A 22,597-nucleotide genomic window follows, 5' to 3' on the forward strand; every position below is an offset into this window, starting at 1 on the left:
AGGGAATGTTTGTAATCTCTCTCTCATGAGCTATGAAAGTTTGTAATTTTGTATTGTATATTATTTAGAGAAATGTATGTAATTTCTCTATTTCTCTTTGATGATATTTGAAAGTTAGTAATTTTATATTGCATGTAGAAATGCTTGTAGAGCTGGACAATTTGAGCCGCGTAAATCCTTTCACCTTTTTCATGGAAATTTTCTAAAGGATTCATTAGCCGAACCCAACTAATTTGAGACAAAAGGTTAGTTGAGTTGAGTATGGAGAAATGCTTGTAATTTGACTTTTTTCTCTCTCATGTCTCTGACGGTTTGTAATTTTGTGTTTCAGAGAGAAAGAGATAGAGAGAGATGGTACTTTTGTCTACGTGCAGTGGTGTTGTTGAGACTAAGAATTTCCTTTTAGAAGGAGATGGGAAACGACTACTTGTCTTCACGTAGAGTGGTGTCGTTGACACTAATTCTTTTGAGAAGGAGATGGGAAAGGCCTGGAAGGGTTCAAGTCAAAAAAATACACGGAAGCATTGAATAAAGAAATACAGCTCCGGAGGGAGAGAGAGAGAGAGAGAGGCATACGAATTAAAGTCTCCTTTCCATACCTCTACTCCAACACTAGTGGCCCACAACTTGAGTTGTGTTGGGACCCACAATGCATACCAATTAAAGTCACCTTTCCACACCTCTACTCCAACACTAGTGGCCCACAACTTGAGTTGTGTTGGGACCCACACCAACAAATGATCTCTTTCTCTCTCTCTCTCTCTCAACATTTGTCTACATTTTTTGGCAATGGGGAGAAACTTGAGGAATGTGCCAGGGTTCACACTATAGAATTCCAAGAAACAAGAGGAGCACACCTATAGCTATAGTTAAATAACAATCCATGAATGGCTGAGAGAATGGACCCCATCTATCATTAAATAACAATCCATGAATCCTCATCAGCCTGTGAAAACACCCAATAACCAAGTCTCTTGCCTTTTATAAATAACGGGAAACCCTCCCTCAATCAAGGGTCAAGATTAGTTGACTTGGACCCTTGAATGAATGGTTCAAGCCTCCAAGTGGGTTGATATTTTGATGGATTGGCCTTCTTAAATACTAATCTTTTTGCTTCTTAAAAAGAAACAGTTTGAAAAGGTTCAAATTGTGTTCATCAACCTGCACATTTCTCCCCATTTTTATTTTATTTTTGAAGCTTTTTTGGAGTCCCTTCAGGAGATAATGATTCTCCCATTTCCAACTGTTTATTATGTGAGAATTAGTAGTTGTTGAATACACCCTCAATCGTCCAAAATGAATTTCTAAATACACAGATTCATCAGGTTGGACCTAAATTATTAACATGCTCTCCAAGAAGGTTGAAAAGAGCTGATGATATCTTTTTAACATTTTGCATTCATGACTGTACATTCTGTCTTGACTTTTGCATGTGGATAGCAAATTCTCTCCTTGAACTTTGTAAATTCTTTTTGACCTTTGCATGGGGAAATCATATTTCTACCCACTTTTCATCATTTCCACCCCCATTTTGTATAACTTTTCTTGAATATGTTGTCATTTTGGCTCGGGTTGGGTTGGCATTTACTCGGGTTGGCTTGGGGTTGAGGCCTTGGCAACCCGACCTCTGTCCTCTAATTTTATCTTGATTTTCTCTGGATTATTGTATTTTTCTCCGATTTCGGATTAGGTGGGTTGAGAGATTTAGCAGTCGGTTGGGCTACGGTTGACCATCCTCAACCTGAGGCTCAAGTTGGATCGGGTTAGGGTTGAGGGAATGCTATCTCTAGCTGGGTTAGAGTTGGCCTCAACCTGACCCGAGTTGCACCTCAAAGGAAGAGGAGGAAGAGGACATGTTGGAGGAAAGGATAGAAATATCATTTACCCTTTGCATTTGGAGTTGTAAATTCTAGTTTTGACCCCTCTCTCTCTCTCTCTCAAGCAATCATGCTGTCTCCCATTATCCAACGGTCCATGTTCCATCATGGGTGTTCATTCGATTGCATGCATGTGGACACAAGCCAGGAGAAAAAGATCTATTACTTTTGCAAAGCTATCAATGATCTACCATCAAAAGCAAACAAAAATCCATCGGGCAAATATTAGGTTCTACCAAAATGAACAAAACACTCCTCTTTAATGGTAACTTTTCAAATGGAAATTTAACCCTTAAATAAGGGTACTTTGTAATTTACCATCTTAATCTTTATTTTCAAAACAGAGCCCCATTTTAGAAGTGTTTTCCACTAAAGACAGATAGAAGGTGGGGTGGATGAGTCGCTTGGTAAGTGGGCATCCGATCATTATCCCAACAACTTTCCTCTCCACAGACACAGATCTTTTTCCTTTTGTAAGCACATATGAAAACTTGGAAAACCTACCATTGTCCTAACTACTTTCATGTGCACACATAAGGATGCTTTTATCTTTTCTAATTGCATACGAAACATTAGGAATACCTACCCATCTGCCCATTTAATTATAAGGAATGATCTAATGTTGAGCATATTTGGTTGCTATAAGATGATATTGGCACTGCGGATTTCAATAGTGAAGTCCTAATTTTTTGTCATTTTCTAAATTAATATTCTGTAGTGACCTATGAAGTTCGGCCTTACTACATTTTAAGACTGACCAGAGTCTCCACCTAGGACATCGTCTAGGAGTCATAGTCGACTCTAGTGGAACTAAGGAGGAGAGAGGGGGAGAAACTTGAGAGGAAACGAGTGTAGAGAGCATGAGAAATCCCTAAAACATAGGGAGAACAAAAAAAATCACTACTTCAAATTGGGTTTTTTTTCCTGTTTTTTTAGTGGCTTTTCATGCTTCCCTCACTCCCACTCTCTCAAGTCTCTTCCTCAGGCCAGTTCTCACAACTGAAATGGCCTGCTCATATTCCATGGTTGCCAAACATGCCCAAAAAATATGAATTTTTACTGGAAACTCTGGTTGTCAAGGGAAAAAATTATGTTACCAACATGGCCTTAAGAGTAGACACTGTCCACATTTTAAGATGCAGTGAAATTGAATCTACAAGTACCTTCGATGTTTTTGTCAAGCAGAGATAGAGAATAATATATCTAAACTTCTGTTTTAACTTTTGTCTTGGCTGATTAAGGGAATGTGAGTTTTTCATGCTTCGTGGCCAATTGATCTACCATCATGATTCTAATCATCAGAATCAAGAACAATTTCATTTCTCTTCTGCCCAAGTACATATATCTTTTGATGCAGTTAGAACTGATCCAAATAATCAAACTAATAGAAATAAATGCATGGGAATAGAGGGAATCAGCAAAATTGCTCCTCAATGGTTTTATAAATTGACTGAAGTGAAAGTTAAGATAGCACCAGACAAAATATTGAAAAAATTGCAAAAACATTATACACTGATGTAAGCTAGAACTGATTCAAATGAGCAAACTATTAGATTTTTTTATTTTTTTTTTGAAAAGTTCTCATTTTATTTCATGATACTAGAGCACACATCAGCAGGGGACAAGGCATCACCCAATACTATACATATCAAGACCCAAAAAAAAAAAAAAAAAAAAAAAACAAACACCCGATTGAAACCCGTCAAGAGGTCACAGTCAGAGCCGTGCTACCCATTAAGTTAGATTTGGCCAAGCTGACCTTCCGGAGTGGAAATCAGAATGAAATCCCTTAGGGCCCCACTACGAGCTAACTCGTCAGCCGCAGAGTTGGCCGATCTCCATCTGTGCTCTATAGGCCGCAGGATGAGGATGATGTCTCAGATCTCATCAAGAGTAAAAGACAGTCGCCAGGGTCCCGGACATCTGCCCAATGCCCACCCAATGACGTTGGAGGAGCTCCCTTCGATTATGAGTGGTAACTAGTTATTCGTAACGTACCACTTCAAGCCAAATAACAGAGCTTTCGCCTCAGCTTCATTCGCATCGCAGATTCTGATGGGTTCGGAGAATGACATAACCGAGCTACCTTTATCATCGTGTATCACCCGTCAATACCAGCCAATCCCGGATTACCTAAGGAGCTACCGTCAAAATTTAGTTTAAACCATCCCATCGGAGGTGGCTCCCATTTTGGATTCAAAGTCTCCCTGTGTTTCTTTTCCGATAACACTGCTATCCAGTTCCTAAGAATATCTCCAGTTGGATAAGGGATCAATGATTTTGCCTTCGACCACGTTATAATATTCAGTTTAATGTCCAAAGCTATGTACTGCCAGGTTTTAGTTTTACCATTGAATATCCGGTTGTTTCGTTCAGTCCACAAGTGGTGATGGCATAGGGGACCATCTTCCACATGTTTTCGCCAAAACAACCCTGAAAGCCGCCTCTCCAAAAAATTAGTATCAAGTGGATCTGATTTTGTAGGACGGTTGTCATCCCGAAGAAACTAAAGATATTCATCCATACTGCATACGCGTATGAGGCATAGCAGCAGTAGGTGATTGAGTGTTTCCTCCTCATTAAGGCATAAAGCACATCGACTGTCTGGAACTTCCACCAGAAAATGGCCTCACAAAGTTCTCATCCATTTCATGTATGAATATTTGAGGAGCCTCTTCTCTGGAAGACAGGAAAATGTTTTTGAATTAACTTTTATGCAATAAACAGAAATATCATGGTATATAAAACTAGATGAAAGTGAAACTACCAGGCACAAGAATCACAGCTTTTGGCTGTTCTTTTTTTTTTTTTAATGGCTGCTCATTTAGTTAAGTTCTTTTTTTTAGTTCTGGTTATTATCTCCGTTCAAAATGACTATCAAATCAATAACACCTAAAACATAAACAACTCTGGCCATGTTATGCGGATTCTTCTGATTGGGCAAAGTACATTTGTCGGACGCATAGGATTCCAATACTTCGGGCCGTCTCTCTCTCTCTCTCAATGGTGAATTCTAGATCTCTTTTATCTATTTTTTTCTACCTATTACTTCCACAACTTTAAATTACCACATGTTTTGAGTTTTATCATCCTAATACTAAATTTTCAATATATTACTTGTTATAACCATATTATAATTTAAGAAAATAAAATTTGAGAATTGATTAAAATATTTTGGAGAATCTACAAATCTTCCTTTTCTGAGATTTGCTGAATCCGGCAATCAGTATCCGAGTTGGATTCTGACGCTTGTACCAACAGATCTCTAGTGTCAAGTCATTCATTAAACGATGGCATCATCTAACAAATTTTCAGATGCACATGGCATGCATTCTCACACTAATTTACATACAAAATTTAATACAATAAAGCCCAGTACAATATGGTATTCATGATGTGTTTGTGGGTGTAAATTCTAAGACAAAAAATTCACCTTCAATGCCTTGAGAAAACCTTGATTACTTGCAGTTTATGTTTCTTCTGTTTATTCTCTTCCTTTTCTTTTTCTCGCCTAATATGTTCACTTCGTTGAAATACAAATTTTTATGTTCCTTCTTTTTTTAACCTAGTTCTTTCACCTTTTTGGAGCTTACAGAAGATCAGACATGTTTAAAGCCTTACCACAGGTTATGTTCACATTGAAAGGAAACAAATAAAAGAAAACAAGGATGAACAACTAACACTTCATTTGCTTCTTGGTATGTATAGCTCGATGCAATAGCCAAAATTTGTCCATCTTGGTTATACGACATGGATGCCACGCTGTTAGGGTACCTTGGTAACTGAAGAGAAAATACAAGAATGTTACCGGTGCTAAATGAAACATATTCTGGCAAAACCTCATAATAAATACGAGAATGAATAACATTGATGTCCAAACTCGACAAAAATGATCTACAATGATGATGAATCAAAGGAAAATGCTTGATATGGGTCATCAGTACATTTCAGATTAACTTTTCAAGAAAAAGTGATACAATCATACGAGTAGAATGTCGATGGCTATGTTAAATTTCGCAATACTAACAAAGATGCAACCTCAGTTTACATTACTAATACTAATTGAACATGTCACCCGGGCATTTCAAAGCAGGTTCCATATCAATGCAGTGCTCAACATTGCAATTTGAAATGCGAATGTGGTAACTACATCTAATCAAGGTTAGGCTGTCAAGATATTACAAAGCATTGTTCTTATCAGCATGTTGCTGTACACAAATCTAATATGGGTAAACTTAGCTACTTGTTGAATCACAAAGACAGCTACTTATTGAATAAAAAAGGTCTATAACTTCTGAAAATTTCAAGATGACAACAAATCACAGTTCACATCGTCATGTTGCTGTACGCTGATGAATCTAACAGACATGTAAAGTGCAAGCACCAGACTTGAAACCATAAAATATGTAAGAATTACATTGACAACAATTGGGAAGTACTAAAGAATCTTCATGTTAGTTGCGTGAAACATTTTGTTTATTAAAAGCACTCGATTAGATATCAGTCTGTACAAGAGATTTGTAAGCACATTTGGAGAACTGAGAACCAAACAATGCATGACTCACAGTAGACTGGAAGCAATGAGAAAGCATTTATTTTCATTTATCATAATGAATTGATCTCAAAAGAAAAAGAATTAGCATTGACTATCTGATTTTATCAATTCACCAATTAACATGACAATAAATCCATCACCACGGTTATTTGAAATTTCATCAGAAGCAAATGTCCTTAACCCAATCATGTATTCCAGTCCACTGGAACACCATGTATTGTTTTTACTTACGAAACAAACCCTTAAAACATAAAAAAAATAGTATATAATATACAAGTTACCATCGGAATCTGAACAGAATGAAAAAGAAATAACTCAAACACCAACGTGTACCCAAAAACAACAGGAGACAATAAAAACAATACCTCAAACAGTCGCTTCGTACTTCGTCCATCCCAGATAATTGCATATCCTTCATTATCTCCGGTAACAAATGTACCATAGCTGCTAGTCAACCATGTCATGTCAACACAACTTTTAATCCACTCTATAAAAAGCTAGGATTCAAAATGAAGAAAAAACAAAAGCATACCATGGATGAAATGCAATATCATTCACTGCAACCTGATGATACCTCCAATTTTTTGATTTTGGATAACACCGGAAAACATATCTGTTACAAAACAAATCAGTTTATAAGCAATGGTACCATTACAGCCTAGCAACAAGAGTGTCCCAAGCCAATGACATGCTGAATATTCAAAATTTTCCCGTATGAAAAAAGCAGACTAATGTCTATTTTTGGATCGATTGCCAGAAAGAGTCAGTTCAAAAGGTCCCATTGTTGAATCAGACATTCAGACAGCAAAGCTTAAGTATTATTATGGTTACAACATCTAACATTCTCTCAAAATGGACATAGTCCTGCCTTGCTTCGATGATCAATGAACATACAAGGACAACAAATTATTAAATATCAATGCATAAAAAAGCCCACTTTGAGGCCTAATAATCCCTGGTGCAAGACATTTGGGTAGCCAGGAACCAGAAGCTAACCCCCCTATTTCATGTGCATCAGATGGCTCAAAAAACTTCAATGAAACGTGTCCTTCTATCGAACTGACAGCATATCCTGCACAACAAAAAAACATACTGAAATATAATTAAAAGGAAAAAAAACTTTATAGCACTTTACTCATTCACAAAAATGAAAACGAATGTTGAAGTCTGAATATTGTCATAAGATAGAAGCGGATAAAGAATTGAAGAGTAGAACCATGGAATGGTCCAGATAACAGAGAACCTAGCAAGGCAACTAAACAAAAACATGGAATTCATAAATGACATTAGCAAGAACATTGTTCAAAAGCAGATTTGAAAAGAAGGAAGCAAAGACCTTGGAAATTAGGAGATGAGCGGATGCACGCAATCTGATAGTCCATAGAGGATTCATTTGTTTGGACTGGTTGTTCCAAGTTTCGCAAGTCATACATATTTACAGTTGTTCCAGTGGCAACTAGTAAACGAAGCCCAGATAGTGACATTGACTCCACCTCTGCATTTACCATTTTTGAGTACCCAACACTACCATTTGACACCCGCACATCCCAAAAGTTTATTATCTTGTCCAGACCTGTGGTAATGACTTGACCTGATGGAAAGCCAAAAATACTAGTAGTAAGTACTATTTAATGCGAGAAAAATATAACGAACGTGGTAAAGAGCCCTCTTAGAAGAGATGGCACTTCAAGTCGATCCCTATGCATAACAACAATCAATGCACCATAGGAGCAAAATACATGAACAACTGATGACTTGATAAATCACTCCCACCTTTCTCGCAATTGACTTAGTAGTAAGGAGCTTTCAAATATTGACATGTTTTTCGCAAAATACAAAAGTTTGCCCCGTAACTAAAACACTCCAAATTAAATCATTAATACGGCTGAAGAGAGTTATAGCAACTCGACATGACCAATAAGAGATGCATGACTTGTGATAGGCTCTAATTATAAACTGAAGCTCTGATTTTTAACTGCTTGTAAAATGCCGGATGGCCCAGGAAACATAAATATACAAGGAAATGTTCAATTAAGAAGAAATTCAACGGACAGACATTAGATTTTAACAAGATGAGAAACATGTGCAGTGATTACATACTGGTTGCCTCGGAATATTCAATACATGTTGCCAAATCATCATGATCTCCTATTGTATTTTGGATTCCTGAATTCAAGTCGTACCTAAGAACATTTATCCACCATAATAAGTAACAGACAGATTAATAATTAAGTTACATCAAAACAAAGCTGATTATTATGCATTGGCAACCACACCAAAAAAAATGTAAAAGCAAACGGACTAAGCTTGGCACAAGACTAAACATATAGTACAAGATAATCAAATCCAGTGACAGTTCACGACCTCAGTACTCCAAGTCTCTAACCACATTTGATGTCAGAACACCAACCTGTTGGTTTTGGCATCAATACAAACAAACGCATTGCTGACAAGTTTATAGATATAGAAATTACACAAAGCATTACAATGCTGCAACAAGTAGGGTTAAAAATGTTGTCTGTTGTTGTTGCATCCAAATTAAGCATCCCGAGAACTTTGCAACGTGTAGCTCAATCCGATGATTTTATTGTAACAAATTATTTAAACTTGACAAAAGTAGAAGGCAAAGATGCTACAGGAAATACAAAGAACTTCCACAATAAGTTTCATTCATCTGCACAAGCTTTGAGTCCTGGACTTAGTTGTCAATACTGTTTCATTCAACGTTTTGTTTTGGTAAGTGGGACGGTAAAGGTTTCACAATTATTCCCCCAATTAACTGATATAGTCCAGTAGCAGCCATTTTGGCACTGTACAATAACATATAGCACCGTATGTCTTGCACCGAAGTGTGTATCATTCTACATCCCTCAACCTGATTAGTCTTGAGTACAAAAGCTTTATTAAATGGCATTCATGCATCTGGTTTTGTATGCTTAACAAAAAAACATTTCGTGCTCATCATGCTGAGTTCCACGAGAAACTAACCGCTAAACGGTCATGTTGTCAATGAGAACCCTAGGTAAGAGATACATGAAAACCCACGCAGAGAAGATGTAATCAAATGGATGAATGCACGGAATGAAGGGAGAGTAGAGAGGGACGTTCAATTCCAATAAGCAAACAGTTTTGGCTACAGTGGCAGAGGGTTTTCTCCTCCCAACAGGAGGCTTTCGATTGTGTGTTTTCCATATCAATCTCTTAAGAGTAAACGGGATTAGCTTATATACAATCCCTTATCCAAGATTGCAACGGCTAATAACACCCTCTAGTGTAACAAAACATGGAAAGTTACATGTGCTCATTATTCAAATAGTGCCAACAACTTTAAGGCGTCGATGCAATCAAACATCTCTTGAAAACAGTTCCAAGTACCAAGTGTTGGGCAATTTAATTATATGGCAATGTTCAAGGAGCAACCACCAGTACATAATGTATTCCATGAACCTAAAATATTAAATGAAAGTTAGCCCAAAACTAATAAGAGGCATTTTATCACAATATTCCAATAAAAAATTAATACTTGAACTAAATGTAATATAGAAAGGGATTTTCTAAACAATTTCGAGCAAAGCCATTTCGCAGCTCACTTTTGCCGGAGAGAACAGCCACCTAAGACGAATTAATTGAATAAGAAAAATCTACTAAAATCTGTGGCTGTTCTCTCCTGCAAAGGCGAGCCGTGAAGTGGAGTTCCACAAAATTGCCTAGCAAATCCAATCCCATTTATAACTATATGTATATTGTAGTGAATAATAAAAATTGCCTTGCTACAGCACAAATTAAGCTTGAACTTGTAGCATCTTGCACATGAACTTTATAGCATTTCCAAACTCTCCTACCAAATCTTAAGTTCTTAAAATCTCAATTCAATTAGCAACAAAAACATCAATGCACCCATGTACAAGCAAATTAAAAAATGTGCACATCAAAGAAATAAACATTGGTTAGATTAAATTATCAACACACCTCCTGACACGGCAATCTGAACCAACACTGTAGGCAGCCATTTCTCCCTGGAAGCAACAGTCCAGAAGACCTGCCTCACAAGGAGCTTCTAATCTAAGCACTGATGCATCCACATCATATAACCTAAGTGTCTGCAGATAAAAAAAAACTACTTTAAACATATATGATAGAAGCAAATCAACAGATAATCAAAATGATGAGAATCGGATTAGGGACTACTAACGTTATCCCATGATGAGATGAGGAGATTGTTGGATCTAGATGAGAATCTGATTCTAGAAATAGCATCTTGAAAGGGATTTTCGAGCTCCAAAGACTTAGTATTCATATTCGCAACTGAAAAATCAAGGAACAAAGCGCTAAATCCTGGAAGAATCAGTGAGAAATAACTCCAAATTCGCCTCTTTTTCTTCTCCGAATGTAGATTGCCCTAATTTCTTGCAAATGAGTTCTGATTCGAGCAAAACTCGAGCTCGAACTCGATCAAAATGAGTCGCGCTTTTCTTCTTTTGTATCCGATTTAACCCTAACCCTAGGAGGGAAAAAATAGAGGAGAGATAAGAATCCTACGCGCCCTAGTGCTCTTTTAAAATGAAAATGGGAGATTTTATATGGGGACATGATTTTTTCACTCCCAATGTACGATGGATACACCCCCCTTTAACGTGATTTGACGTCAAAAAGCGTTAAAGTCTGCCCACAATTCACGTAACAGGGTGGTGTACCATTATAAAGAGGGGTGAAACAATCATCTCCCTTTATATGGTGTGAGCCCCTTCTACTAAAAAAAAAATACCCCTATAGTCCTAGGGTTTAGGGTTCCCGCTCATGCGAAAGTAAATTACGTAAATAGCCTTGGATAACGAGGGAAAGTAGGTTTTCTAACCTCCCCATTTATTATTTATCATAGGCAATCATATCAAGAGTATTTGCCAAATATTTGTTTGAAGGGTTTTGTTTAAATGTTCTCTTATCTAGTTGAATTTCCTATAGGCAAATTCAACTAGAAGGAGGTTTGGCTTCCGAATTCTTAAAATCATGAACACTACTTTGTTGGGCAAGTGGTTGTGGAGATTAGAAAAAAGATCTGCCGGCCATTACGATTTTGAGACATACATGTCTTGTTTTGGCTTGATTCTTAGTGCAATGAGGCGGCCTCAAAAAATTGGTTCCCAGTTTTTTGGGGAAATGATAAATGAGCCCCGTTTCATTATTTGGGACTGATTGACTTCACATTTGAAGGAATGAAGTGACCTGAATGCCACGTACAATGCAGCTGGGTGTTCCAAGTGATGAAAAGGGGCGCATTTATCCTTACAGTGGAGAAATTAATATTGAAGATTCTTGTAAATGCATAAATTTAGGTGAAAACAGAGAATGACACTTAAAAATTTTTTTCTTTTATTATTTTTATACCTGGATTTTTGTATCCCATGAATATGTTTATGGATATTAATAACCATACCTTCTAAAAATAAGTTAGAAATCTAAATAGAGAAGTAATATTTCAAGAGGAATGCTAAACCCGGGGGCACCCTTGCAAAAATTGGAGGAAAGGGTGTCCCCCATTGGTTGCAACTTCACAAAAGTACAATAAATGCTCTTTGACTTTTACATATTGTAAATGCACTTTGGGAAGTTGCAACCAATGGGTGCGTCCTTTCCTCCTATTTCTGCAGGGCGCCCTTCGGTCTAGCATCCCTCATATTTCAATAGGATAATATGTTGATAACATGTAGGAATGACAAATGCCACATGTTTCATAGTTGAAAAATGAAAATGGTGTTCATTTCAATCCTAATAACGTTGTAATTATTGGGTTACTGTCAAAACTTTGATCTTTGATCGGTGTAAAATGAATGGTTCAGAAAAGTTATATATTTGCTAGGACCAGGGACAACTCAGGTCGGGTAAGGTTGAGCGTTTGCTAAAAAATGAATTGGAATCAACCCAATCCCAGCCTTATTTTATGGTAAAAGCTCAACCCAAATTCCCAAAAATTGACCCAAGTTGCACCCCTAACATATACCCTTAGATATATAATCATTAGAACACAGGATGTCAAATACCCTCTTAGAAACGAAAATTAATTCAAAGGTAAACCATAGAGTAAGTAGATTACTCGAAAATAATTTTGCGGGTTGCCTCCTCATATTTACCCTCACCAGAACAGACCCAAAGGAAATGATATTTCCACCTTTTCCAGCATTTCCACACCCATTAGTTTGTCTTTCCAATAAGTGCCTGCATTTCTACACCCTTTTGTTTCTTTTTTTACTAAAAAAATGTTGTCATTTTTAGGAAAATATAAACAAAATGCGTGGAAACATCATTCCCCTTCCCACAATGACACCAATCAGAGCAACCACAATGCAAATGGTAGAGAAATTGCAACCATCCTGTAGCAAACATTATATATATACAAAAATAAGGTTTTTTTTCAAGTACACAAAGTCCATATAGCCTCAGTGAAAAGCTTCTACTAACAGAAAAAAACAATTTTTCATCTTAAACCCAAAATGTGATGAATTGTTTCCCTTTGTCTTATGCTTTTTTTTTTCATGGGTCCATTGGAGAGAGAATGTAAACACAGAAAACCAAACCCAGATCATTAGAAACTCAATCATTTATTAAGCATTCTCGTTGGGTACGAAGAAATCGAATCTTACATCAACTGATCCGGATTGTTCACCTTTATCTTTGTACTCGATGCTCGTTATTCCCCTGTAATCCTCATCATAATCTTGGTATCCCGCCTTCACACGCTTGACAGGAACGGTTACAGAGTACACAGTTCCAAGGTCCGGATCAGTCGAGACACTCAGCTGAACTTTGTCTTGAGAATCTATCTCAACGAAATCTGATAGAACACCGACAATGTTGCTCACAATCTTTTGCTTTGCTTCATCACTAACCGCGCATCTATCAGAAAACAGGATCATTTTCAGTCGCTGCTTGGCAATATTTGCATTCGAGCTCCTCCTTGCTTTTGTCGATGGGAATAGGATTTTCCAGGCCAAGTTTAAACGATCCAAGAAGCTCATGTTAACAGCATCAAGGAGGAATCCCTCGGCTGCTTGATTTATAGTTCTGGCTGAGAGCTTGTCACTGGCAATCCCAAGACATTGGTGGTGCCGTCTATTACGGCCTTCAAGTTCATTGCATGGCCTTTTGGGCACAATCTCAAGAATTTTAGTACCTCCAGTAAGAAAACCACTAAATCCAACCTGCTCAATGAAGAGAGAAAAGAAAAGCTTAAGGTGAGATCAATCAACATAACCAATATGGAGGAATCAGAGTTGAAGTTAATGATAGAAACCATTTCAGAATGCTAACGTTCTGAAAATATCTTTGGACAACGAGTCTTTGATGTAATAGAGTCCTAAATCACAATTTTGTTAATTTTCTTTAAATTGATAAGAAGATAAGTTAAAAATGAGGAAACAACTTTTTTTTTTGAAATATACTCAATTGAACTCAACAAAGCCTTTGTCCCAAACTAGCTGGGGTCGGCTAAATGAATCCTTTAGAAAAAATTCATTAAGAAGGTAAAAGGAGTCTACCCAGCTCTAATCTTGGTTCTAGTTGTGTTCTTCTACGTGGATCATTTTCTTCCATTCTATCCTATCAAAGGTCATGTTCTCTGTTATGTTCCTAGTTATCAAGTCTTTCCTCACTGTTTCTACCCAAGTTGTTTTCGGTCTGCGTCACCTCTTTTTACTCCATCAATTTGGCATGAGTCGCCTCTTCTCACCGGAGCATCCAAAGGTCTACGTTGGATATGTCCAAACCATCTTAAGCGGTGCTCTCTCATCTTCTCCTCAATTGGAGCCATGCCCACCTTTTTACGAATGTCTTTATTTTTAATTCTATCTAGCCTTGTGTGGCCGCACATCCATCTAAGCATTCGCATCTCCGCTACACTCATTTTATGCACATGCTGCTTCTTGGTGGCCCAACATTCTAAGCCGTGCAAAATGGCTGGCCTCACAGCTGTCTTATAAAACTTTCCCTTTAACTTGGTAGTGATTTTACGGTCGCACAGAACTCCTGAGGCAAGCTTCCACTTCAACCAACCTGCTCTTATTCTATGGTTAACATCCTCTTCAATCTCTCCTTCCTTATGTAGTATTGAACCAAGATAGCGAAAGATATCCCTCTTAGGTATCTCATGTCCAGTGATATTTACTACATCCTCGTCCCTCCTCCTTACATTACTAAAGTTGCATTCCATATATTTTGTCTTAGTCCTACTCAGTCTAAAACCTTTAGATTCCAAAGTAGTTCTCCATAACTCTAATTTAGCATTTACTCTTGCTTTGGTTTCGTCGATTAATACTATGTCATCTATGTCATCTGCAAATAATATACACCACGGCACCTCATCCTGGATACCCTCCGTAAGCTCATCCATAACTAGCGTAAAAAGATAAGGGCTTAGAGCTGATCCTTGGTGCAGTCCTATTGTAATTGGAAAGATAATTGTAAAAAATTGATGAAGTAATGAACTAGATCCAAATAAATCAGACATGGGCAAGAAGTTGATTGAGGTACGATTTTTGTCAAATGGCTTCAAGTACAACTGTGAAATCTTTTTCATAAGATTCAAATCAAAACAGAACCACAAATGCTAGGACTTAAAGCAATAAATAATTAACGACTAAAGGCGTCTTTTGGGAAGAATGCAACAGCTGTCAAAAGCCCACATGTTTTAGGCATGTAAGCAAATCAGAATCAGCTTACCGTGCAAGGATTGGGTCTAATTCTAAATACTGCAGCTCATACCAAGTAGGAAGCTGAACTTTCCCTGATCCAAGCTGCATATCCAGATGATCGTTTTCTTTTGGGAAAAAGATAACTCTATTACAGAAAAGAAGAATACTGGACCAAACAGTTACATGCAGGGCAGAGATTGCCACTCCATTATAAAGTTTCTATCAACACTCCCTTTTGCCAGCGAATCAGCAGTCTCGTTGGCCTCTCTGAGTGTATGGCTGAAGCAAATATCCTTTCCTCTCGATAGGTTAACAATCTCATTGATAATATATCCCATTCGTCACAGGCCCTTGCATTCCCAGTGTTCCAGTTTACAGAATTTTGAGAATCTGCTTCAACCATCAGACCCACTTTAACTTAGAAGAGAAAAATTGCAAATTGGAAAGGCTTTTGCTTCTTCCTTGGAGTCTGTAATTCCAATGGGGCTTGAGAACTCCCATAAAACCACCCGGCTACCATATCTGAACACACTGCCAATAACAGCTGGACCAAGATTCCCCAATGAGCATCCATCAATGTTGAGTTTAATGCAGCCAAGCGGGGGAGGAGGAATCCCAGTCATACTTTCTTTTGCCAGACGACCATCTAAACTCTCCTTCCATTTCCTGAAGTAGCAGAGAATGAGAATGTATAGGTTGAAGGAGGAGGAGATTAAGGAGAGAGGAGAGAAGAACGAACGAAGATGAATAGGGAGAAAGTTAGGGTTAGACTACCCTCTCATCTTATTTAATAAAAATAACCACCCATTATGGCCTTCTCGAGGTTACAACTCCAACTATGCCCCACCAGAATACACTCCCCGCCTCAAGTGGAGCATAGATATCTACCATGCCCAACTTGCTAACTATTGGTTTAAGCTTCGCCCCTACTACACTTTTCGTAACAATGTCAGACAACTGATCTCCAGCAGCCAAAAATAGTAAATAAAATTTGTTGGGAAGCTACCCTTTCTCTGTTTCTTTCTTCTCCTTCTTTTTTGAATGGTACCCTTTCTCTGTTTCTTGCTTCTTCTTCCTTTTTTTGAATGTTATTTCTTGCTTCTCTACATCATCAAATAGCCACCTGTGAGCATATGCAACAACCGGATGTCGACCATCTATAATCAACAAAACCTACCCAGTATACACCAGTAGATGTATCAATTGATAGAAGACCATGGTTGGTGAATAGATGGCCTTTCCCTACTGAGGATTTAAGATACCTTAAATCCTTTATGTCACTTCCAGGTGTCTTGGGAGCATTCATGTACTGAAATGTAAGGCTCCTGGTAGGAGCTGGTTTCTGAAAAATCTCAATAATAACGGAAATGATATATGATTACAAGCCATGGAGGATTCAGGCCTACTCCATGGCCATCCGACCACTTGCGCCAGTCGTACAGCCTGATGATGTCACCAATGCATCAGAGAGTCAAGGCATTGTTTTTCTTCGAAAAAAATGTGAAAAATCCCTTGCTCTGATAGCAAGTTGGAGTTGTGGGAGGTTAAAGAAGTAGAGGGAAAGAGGAGAGAAGAGGAGAGAGAGAAAACAGATGGAGTGAATGGAATTGTTCTCATTATTGGCTATTTTTGTATATTAATGATAAAATCCTACGTGGCATGAAAAAAGACATAAGTAACTAAATACCCTCAAGTACAATCTAAACAACCCTTATTCCCTACAATGGTAAAGGACTACTGATAGGCTAGGGGGAATCTTTCATTAGCTGTGAGAACGAAGATCTTGAAAAGATTCTCAAGTCAATAGCTGAGAGGACTACTAAAGAATGGGTGGAGATTCTTTTATGATGAACGCTTAAAGCAGGCAAATATCATGGTATAGATCCTGATCCACTAGTAGAAGAGTTTAAGAAGGATAGAGGGTCTGAATCTACAAGGGAAGAGGCAAATGCATTGGTATACAGCAACACAATGGAAAAGTTGCTTACTGAAAAATGAAATTCTGAGATGAAGAGCAAAAGAAGTAACAACAAATTCCTCATAAAAAAATGTCATTGAGTGGTGCTAAATGTGGAGTGGTTTCAGGATATTCGTTGAAATGTGGAGTTGAATCCTTGTATAAGAAAGTTGAATGTGTCATGCAGAAGGCTGACGCAGTTTATAAAAATTCATAAAATTCAGTTTGATAGTATCTTGGAATCATTCATAGATATTGGTGAAGCAACCAGGATATCCCAAGGAACTGGCATGTGCCAGCACCTTGTAAGTGAATCCAATCATAAAATATGGTGTTTGAATACTGAAAATATTATAATTGGGCTTGATCGGCTACTGATGCTTGCTCCAGTCCTCATGTTGATGCCCGCTTCGCCCCAGCCACTAATGCCTTTGGTTATTCCCCGCCACCTGGTCTCGAACTAACTGTACCACTGAGATTTACCATCCTTACTGTGAAACTACCAGTTACTCCAAAAGCTTATGCTGTTGGAGAAAGGCGTTATTTAATCTTTTATGCTATAAAACTCCCCCTCACGTGTGGCCCCTCATTGGGTTTGGCCTACAATTGCACATGTACCACTGAGATTTACCATCCTTAATGTGAAACTACCAGTTACTCCAAAAGCTTATGCTGTTGGAGAAAGGCGTTATTTAATCTTTTATGCTATAAAACTCCCCCTCGCGTGTGGCCCCTCATTGGGTTTGGCCTACAATTGCACATGTAGCCCCTCTTTTTGGGTTTGGCCATTGCATGTGGATTTTTGCTATCCAGGAGGTTTGAACTCAGGACCTTTTGGCTCTGATACCATGTGAAACTACCAGTTACTCCAAAAGCTTAAGCTGTTGGAGAAAGGCGTTATTTAATCTTTTATACTTTAACACTTACTAATGGAAGGCCTAAACTAGCTATGCTCCTACTGCAGGTAGATCCTGAGCAATCATTTCCACCATTACTTCAAAATAATGTTACTCGTCGCTAAAAGGGTCAATGGAGGGGTGATCAAATTCCCCGGGTTCAACGTGCACCTCCCTTACTAATAGGGCTAGCCAGTCCCTCAAAGGCTTCTGGTGGGAGTTGGTTAGCGCGTGCCTCCATTCCAGTTTGTCGTAACAGTAATAGACCTGAAGCTGTCTTTACCTTGGTATGTGCTAGGTGTATCCAGTCCATGGCTTTATTCAGTGATCAGTTGGAGGAATGGTACTGTTAGAGCGAGGCCAGACAGGGTCTCAGTCAACAGTCATTAGTTGGACCTTGTACATTCCACTAAGGTAACCCCTTGGACAGAACTTGTTCTGATCAATCCCCTCTCCATGTTTCCATAATAAACGAAATCCATCTTATCGAGAGACCTTTGAGATTTCAACAGGCATGGATCTAGGAGAATGTTTCATGAAAGTTTTTTTTCTGAATGGTGAGGTTTCATGGTAGTTGTAGACGAGCAATGGAATATTTCTGTTAAGGCAGCAATTTAGACGTTCTAACCATTAAGTTTAAATATCTAAAGAGATTGAAAGAGTGGAACAAAGATGCCTTTGGGAATGTTTTTCAAAAGGTCAAGGATGCAGAAGATAGAGTTTCTGGAGCTGAAAATACTTATAACAGCAGTCCTAATTCATCTAATGCTGAAATGTTAGTTATGGACAGAAGAAATCTTCAAAAAATTCTACTCATGGAAGAGGCCTATTTTAGACAGAAATTTAAGGAGAAATGGCTAATAGAACGAGATTGCAAATATGATAGAATTAGGAAAATTTCGGTAAATGGTACCTGGGTAGAAAATATGGAATCATCCAAGATCAGACTGGCGCTTTTTACAAAGTCCTTTGGACAAACGAAGGGGTAATAGAATATCTGGATTTGCTGAATATAATCCTTAATTTGATTAATGCTTACAATGCATATGGAGTCTCCAACAGAAAATGAAGTTTGAATGGCAGTTTTTAGTATGCCAAATGAAAGCGCTCCCAGGCCTGATGGCTTTGACAGAACTTTCTTCACTCATTGTTGGGAAGTGGTGAAGCCAGATGTCACCAAGGCCGCGCAGGAATTTTTGGATGGAGATCATTTATTGGAATTTTACACATCTACTATTATATCCATCATTCCCAAAGTTGAGAATCCCTCAAGTCTAACCGACTACCAGCCCATTAGTTTATGCAACTTCTATCATAGAATCCTATCTAGGCTAATGACCAATCACCTTGCTGCCTTCCTTCCTAAGATAATATCCAAGGAACAATGGGCTTTTGCCAAAGGGAGAAATATAATAGATAATATTAACATAGCCCAGGAAATGATGCAATGTATCAACAAAAAAATCAGAGGATGCAATTTTATTCTAAAACTAGATATGGCCAATGCCTATGATACTCAGTTGGAGCTTCCTTCTGGTCCTTGAGAAATTTGTTTGTGTCCGAAATAGGGAATTTTAATAAGCAAAATGAACTCAAACAGCTGGCTTTCAATTATGACCAACGTGGGGGACAACTGAACATGGAAGCAAGCACATTGGGTAGTGTAGGATAAGGTGTGCAAATTAAAAGATGAAGGGGGTCTGAACTTTAATCCCATAACTGATTTCTGTAAAGCCATTAGACTTGAAGCAGTCCACAACCTGAACAAGAGAGACTCTTGATGGAGTATATTTATGCCATTAGGATTAAAGGAGTCCATTAAGCTTAAAGAAGTCCAAAACATAGCCGCTTTGGATCCCAACAAATTCCGGGTCTTCCACAACCAAATCTGCGTGGAATTTTGTTAGGAAGGAAGGCACAACAAACTGCTGGGCTCAATTCATCTGGGATGGATTACCTTATAAAATAATTTGCTTTCTATTGAGAACTGAAAATCATTTGCTTTCTATGGTGAATTTTTCAAGCGGCAGTTGCAGTCGACAGCAGAATTAAGAACAGCTGGATTAGTGTAGTCTCCAAATGGTCTTGTTGTGAGGTTAGAAAGGAAGAAGATATGGATCATTTTTGGTGGACAGCAGTTTGACTCGTTGCTTCAAAATGCGGATGCAGATCAAAATGCGGCCAAGAAAAATCCTTGTTGACTCGGCGCGGACGCGGCTAAAGATGCGGTTGATGCGGTTAAGTGCTCGGTTGATGCGGCTAAGTACTCGGTTGACGCAGTCATAACTCAAGAAAGTCAAAGGAGTTTTTATTGACTTCTAAAGGGCAAAACACTGAACGCGATGGCAAAACATGGAACGCCGCCAAGGGAAAAGAGAGTCGACTCGGGGAGTCGACGACGACGCAGGGGAGTTTTAAAACCATGGTTTGGCTAATAAGGTTTGGAACTTTTTTTCTAAAACTATGGACATTACCATAGTTAGATTTCAGTTGGCGCAAGCTAGATTGCTCTATTGGTTTATAAAGTCAAAAAGACGTCCACAACTGTTGGTTTATGAAGTAAAAAATACGTCCACAAGCGTTAATGGGTTTCATTATCAGGATCTGCTCAGCTTTAATTTTGTGGGAAATATGGAAGGAAATATGCCAGAGACACATGGAAGGTAATTTCAGACCATATTTCATAGTCATTACATTTAGATCAGTTATATATTGGATTAAGTTGCTATCTAAAATTGTTCAGGCAAAGGAAGGCAGCATATTCACAGAGATCTGACTGTTTGTTGGGCATTGTTATGTCGTCTATAAAGCCAGCTAGACCAATTTTTGTATTGTGGACAAGGACTAATGGCTAAATGTTAAAATTAAACATTGATGGTGCATCTAAGAGTAATCCGAGGCAATTGGGATGAGGGTATTTTTAGAAATAGAAATGTTTTTTTTTCCGAATGGTTTTAATAATACAAATGTTAAACTTGTTTATGCCTTACTACACTTTTATGGAGAGGGTTCTAATGTGCAGGCATAAGCTGAATGTGTATAAAGTATGGATAGAATCAGATAGCTTGTCCCTGGTCAACCTGGTTTCTAGCCAAGATGATCTTCCTTGGACGCTGCATTACTATTGGGACGAGATCAAGAGATTGATACTTGATATTAAGGCTAGGTCGCTAGTCTTACCCATTTATGTAGAGAAGATAACCAGGCTGCTGACTCGTTGGCCTGCGATCACCAAAGTCTGAGAGCCTTCTGAACGTGGAATGAGCTTCCTATTATTACTAGAGCTGTCAGAATTGATTTGCTTGGAATTCCTAGCATCCGCATCAGATGATCATATGCTTGTTTGGTGTTCCTTTCTATTTGTGTGTATGTGTGTGTGTCTCTGTGTTTTTGGCATTTTGCCCTTTTGCTTAGGTTAGGCTTTTGCCACGCTGATTTTTTAGGATATATTTTAATAAAATTTGAAGGGTTTAGCCCGGGGTCATATATGAAATTCCGGGGCAAAAAACATGGAATAAATAAGACTGGACTGGAAATGAACATCAGTCTGGCTGGGGATTTTAATTCTTGAATCTTGTGTTTTAAAGGTGGAGATTTGGGGGCATCTATGTAATTTTTTATGAATAAGAATTTAGGGGATATGGGAGTTTAGTAAGAGAGAGAGGCAACGATCTATAGGAGTTGTTTGGTTAGTGGTGGGTTTGTTAAACTTAGAACAAAAATATATATTTGATGTATATTTATACATTTGGCATGTAAATCCCATAAGGAATAAGATTGTAAACCAAGCTGTCTTTCAATTATGTTTTGTTCAATTAGGCTTTAGATATGAATTTCCTAAATTATATTACATCAGTCAGTTCAAGATTCGGGTTTTAGGGAATTTTAAAATCCAGGTGGTTACAATCTACCTTTACATGAAAACACACACCAGAAGTAGAAATTCAGATATGTCTTAAAAGGATCGAGTGTTATCAATCACAGCAAGAAAAAATTCACAGAAGACCAAAATCAAATAAGCAATTGTCAATTTGAGAAGCTTTTGATTTCCTCAAATCCTTGAATTCTAATCAAAATCTACAACAAGAAAATACCCAGAAAATATAGCTTCAAAAATTAAAAAACCAAAACATAGTCTCTTAAAAGGACCCAAAGGTGAAAAAACTTAAATAGCCCACAAAGTAGAAATTCAGATACAGGCAAAAGACCCAATTGCTATCAATCAAGATATATATAGAAAATAATCAAAACCCAGATGGAAAATGAGCATTTATCTTGAATCTCGTGTTCTAAGTGTAGAATTAGACTAGGGTTTCCAACAAAATGCAGCTTAAAAATATGATGAAAATAGAGAAAATAAAGCATTCTGACAAAGTGGGTGCGCAGGATAAGAATCTGACCTTTAAAGGAGCAAGGTTGGGTCGAAGTGGGTGCGTAGGACAAGAACTCAGCTTCGTATAGAAACTCAAATCTCCCAAAATCGCCATTTTTTTTCTTCGAACCCAAACTACAACAGTCAGGGTAAAAAAGCACCAAAGAAGGGGTGATAATAGTCATTGTGAGAGAAGAGCGAGGGCATTTTAGTCATTAAATGCTACCTTCTGAGATCAACTAGCAAGCTACACGTG

The 22,597-nt window shown here is 38.0% G+C and overlaps 2 protein-coding genes across 2 annotated transcripts; both read right to left on the minus strand.

Annotated features, from left to right (window-relative positions):
- Positions 1 to 3,397: 3,397 nt before the first annotated feature.
- On the minus strand, positions 3,398 to 10,979 carry LOC143851188 (Transducin/WD40 repeat-like superfamily protein). The gene is made up of 9 exons (XM_077360537.1): positions 10,625 to 10,979; positions 10,402 to 10,532; positions 8,533 to 8,615; positions 7,769 to 8,023; positions 7,429 to 7,504; positions 6,965 to 7,045; positions 6,798 to 6,876; positions 5,559 to 5,659; positions 3,398 to 4,556 (listed from the first exon to the last, which is right to left on the minus strand). The coding sequence occupies exons 1-9, from the start codon at positions 10,727 to 10,729 to the stop codon at positions 4,457 to 4,459; spliced, it is 1,011 nt and encodes a 336-aa protein (XP_077216652.1). The 5' UTR covers positions 10,730 to 10,979; the 3' UTR covers positions 3,398 to 4,456.
- A 1,822-nt stretch (positions 10,980 to 12,801) lies between these two features.
- On the minus strand, positions 12,802 to 22,484 carry LOC143851362 (cell division topological specificity factor homolog, chloroplastic-like). The gene is made up of 2 exons (XM_077360766.1): positions 22,370 to 22,484; positions 12,802 to 13,628 (listed from the first exon to the last, which is right to left on the minus strand). Exons 1-2 carry the CDS (start codon positions 22,454 to 22,456, stop codon positions 13,032 to 13,034), a joined length of 684 nt encoding a protein of 227 aa, XP_077216881.1. The 5' UTR covers positions 22,457 to 22,484; the 3' UTR covers positions 12,802 to 13,031.
- Between the last annotated feature and the right edge of the window lie 113 nt (positions 22,485 to 22,597).

The sequence above is a fragment of the Tasmannia lanceolata genome, unplaced genomic scaffold, assembly GCF_043159265.1.
Source record: "Tasmannia lanceolata isolate RefF3 unplaced genomic scaffold, GAP_Taslan_0.1 ptg000018l, whole genome shotgun sequence".
Classification (NCBI taxonomy): Eukaryota; Viridiplantae; Streptophyta; class Magnoliopsida; order Canellales; family Winteraceae; genus Tasmannia; species Tasmannia lanceolata.

Coding starts and splice junctions, on each gene's coding strand:
- LOC143851188 (XM_077360537.1), bottom strand. CDS start 10,729: ATGAATACTAAGTCTTTGGAGCTCGAAAATCCCTTTCAAGATGCTATT. Junction 7,046..7,428: donor GATGCACATGAAATAGGGGG/GTTAGCTTCTGG, acceptor GTTTTGTAACAG/ATATGTTTTCCGGTGTTATC. Junction 4,557..5,558: donor TACCAAGAAGCAAATGAAGT/GTTAGTTGTTCA, acceptor CCTGTCTTCCAG/AGAAGAGGCTCCTCAAATAT.
- LOC143851362 (XM_077360766.1), bottom strand. CDS start 22,456: ATGGCGATTTTGGGAGATTTGAGTTTCTATACGAAGCTGAGTTCTTGT. Junction 13,629..22,369: donor CCAACCTTGCTCCTTTAAAG/GTCAGATTCTTA, acceptor TTCATTGAGCAG/GTTGGATTTAGTGGTTTTCT.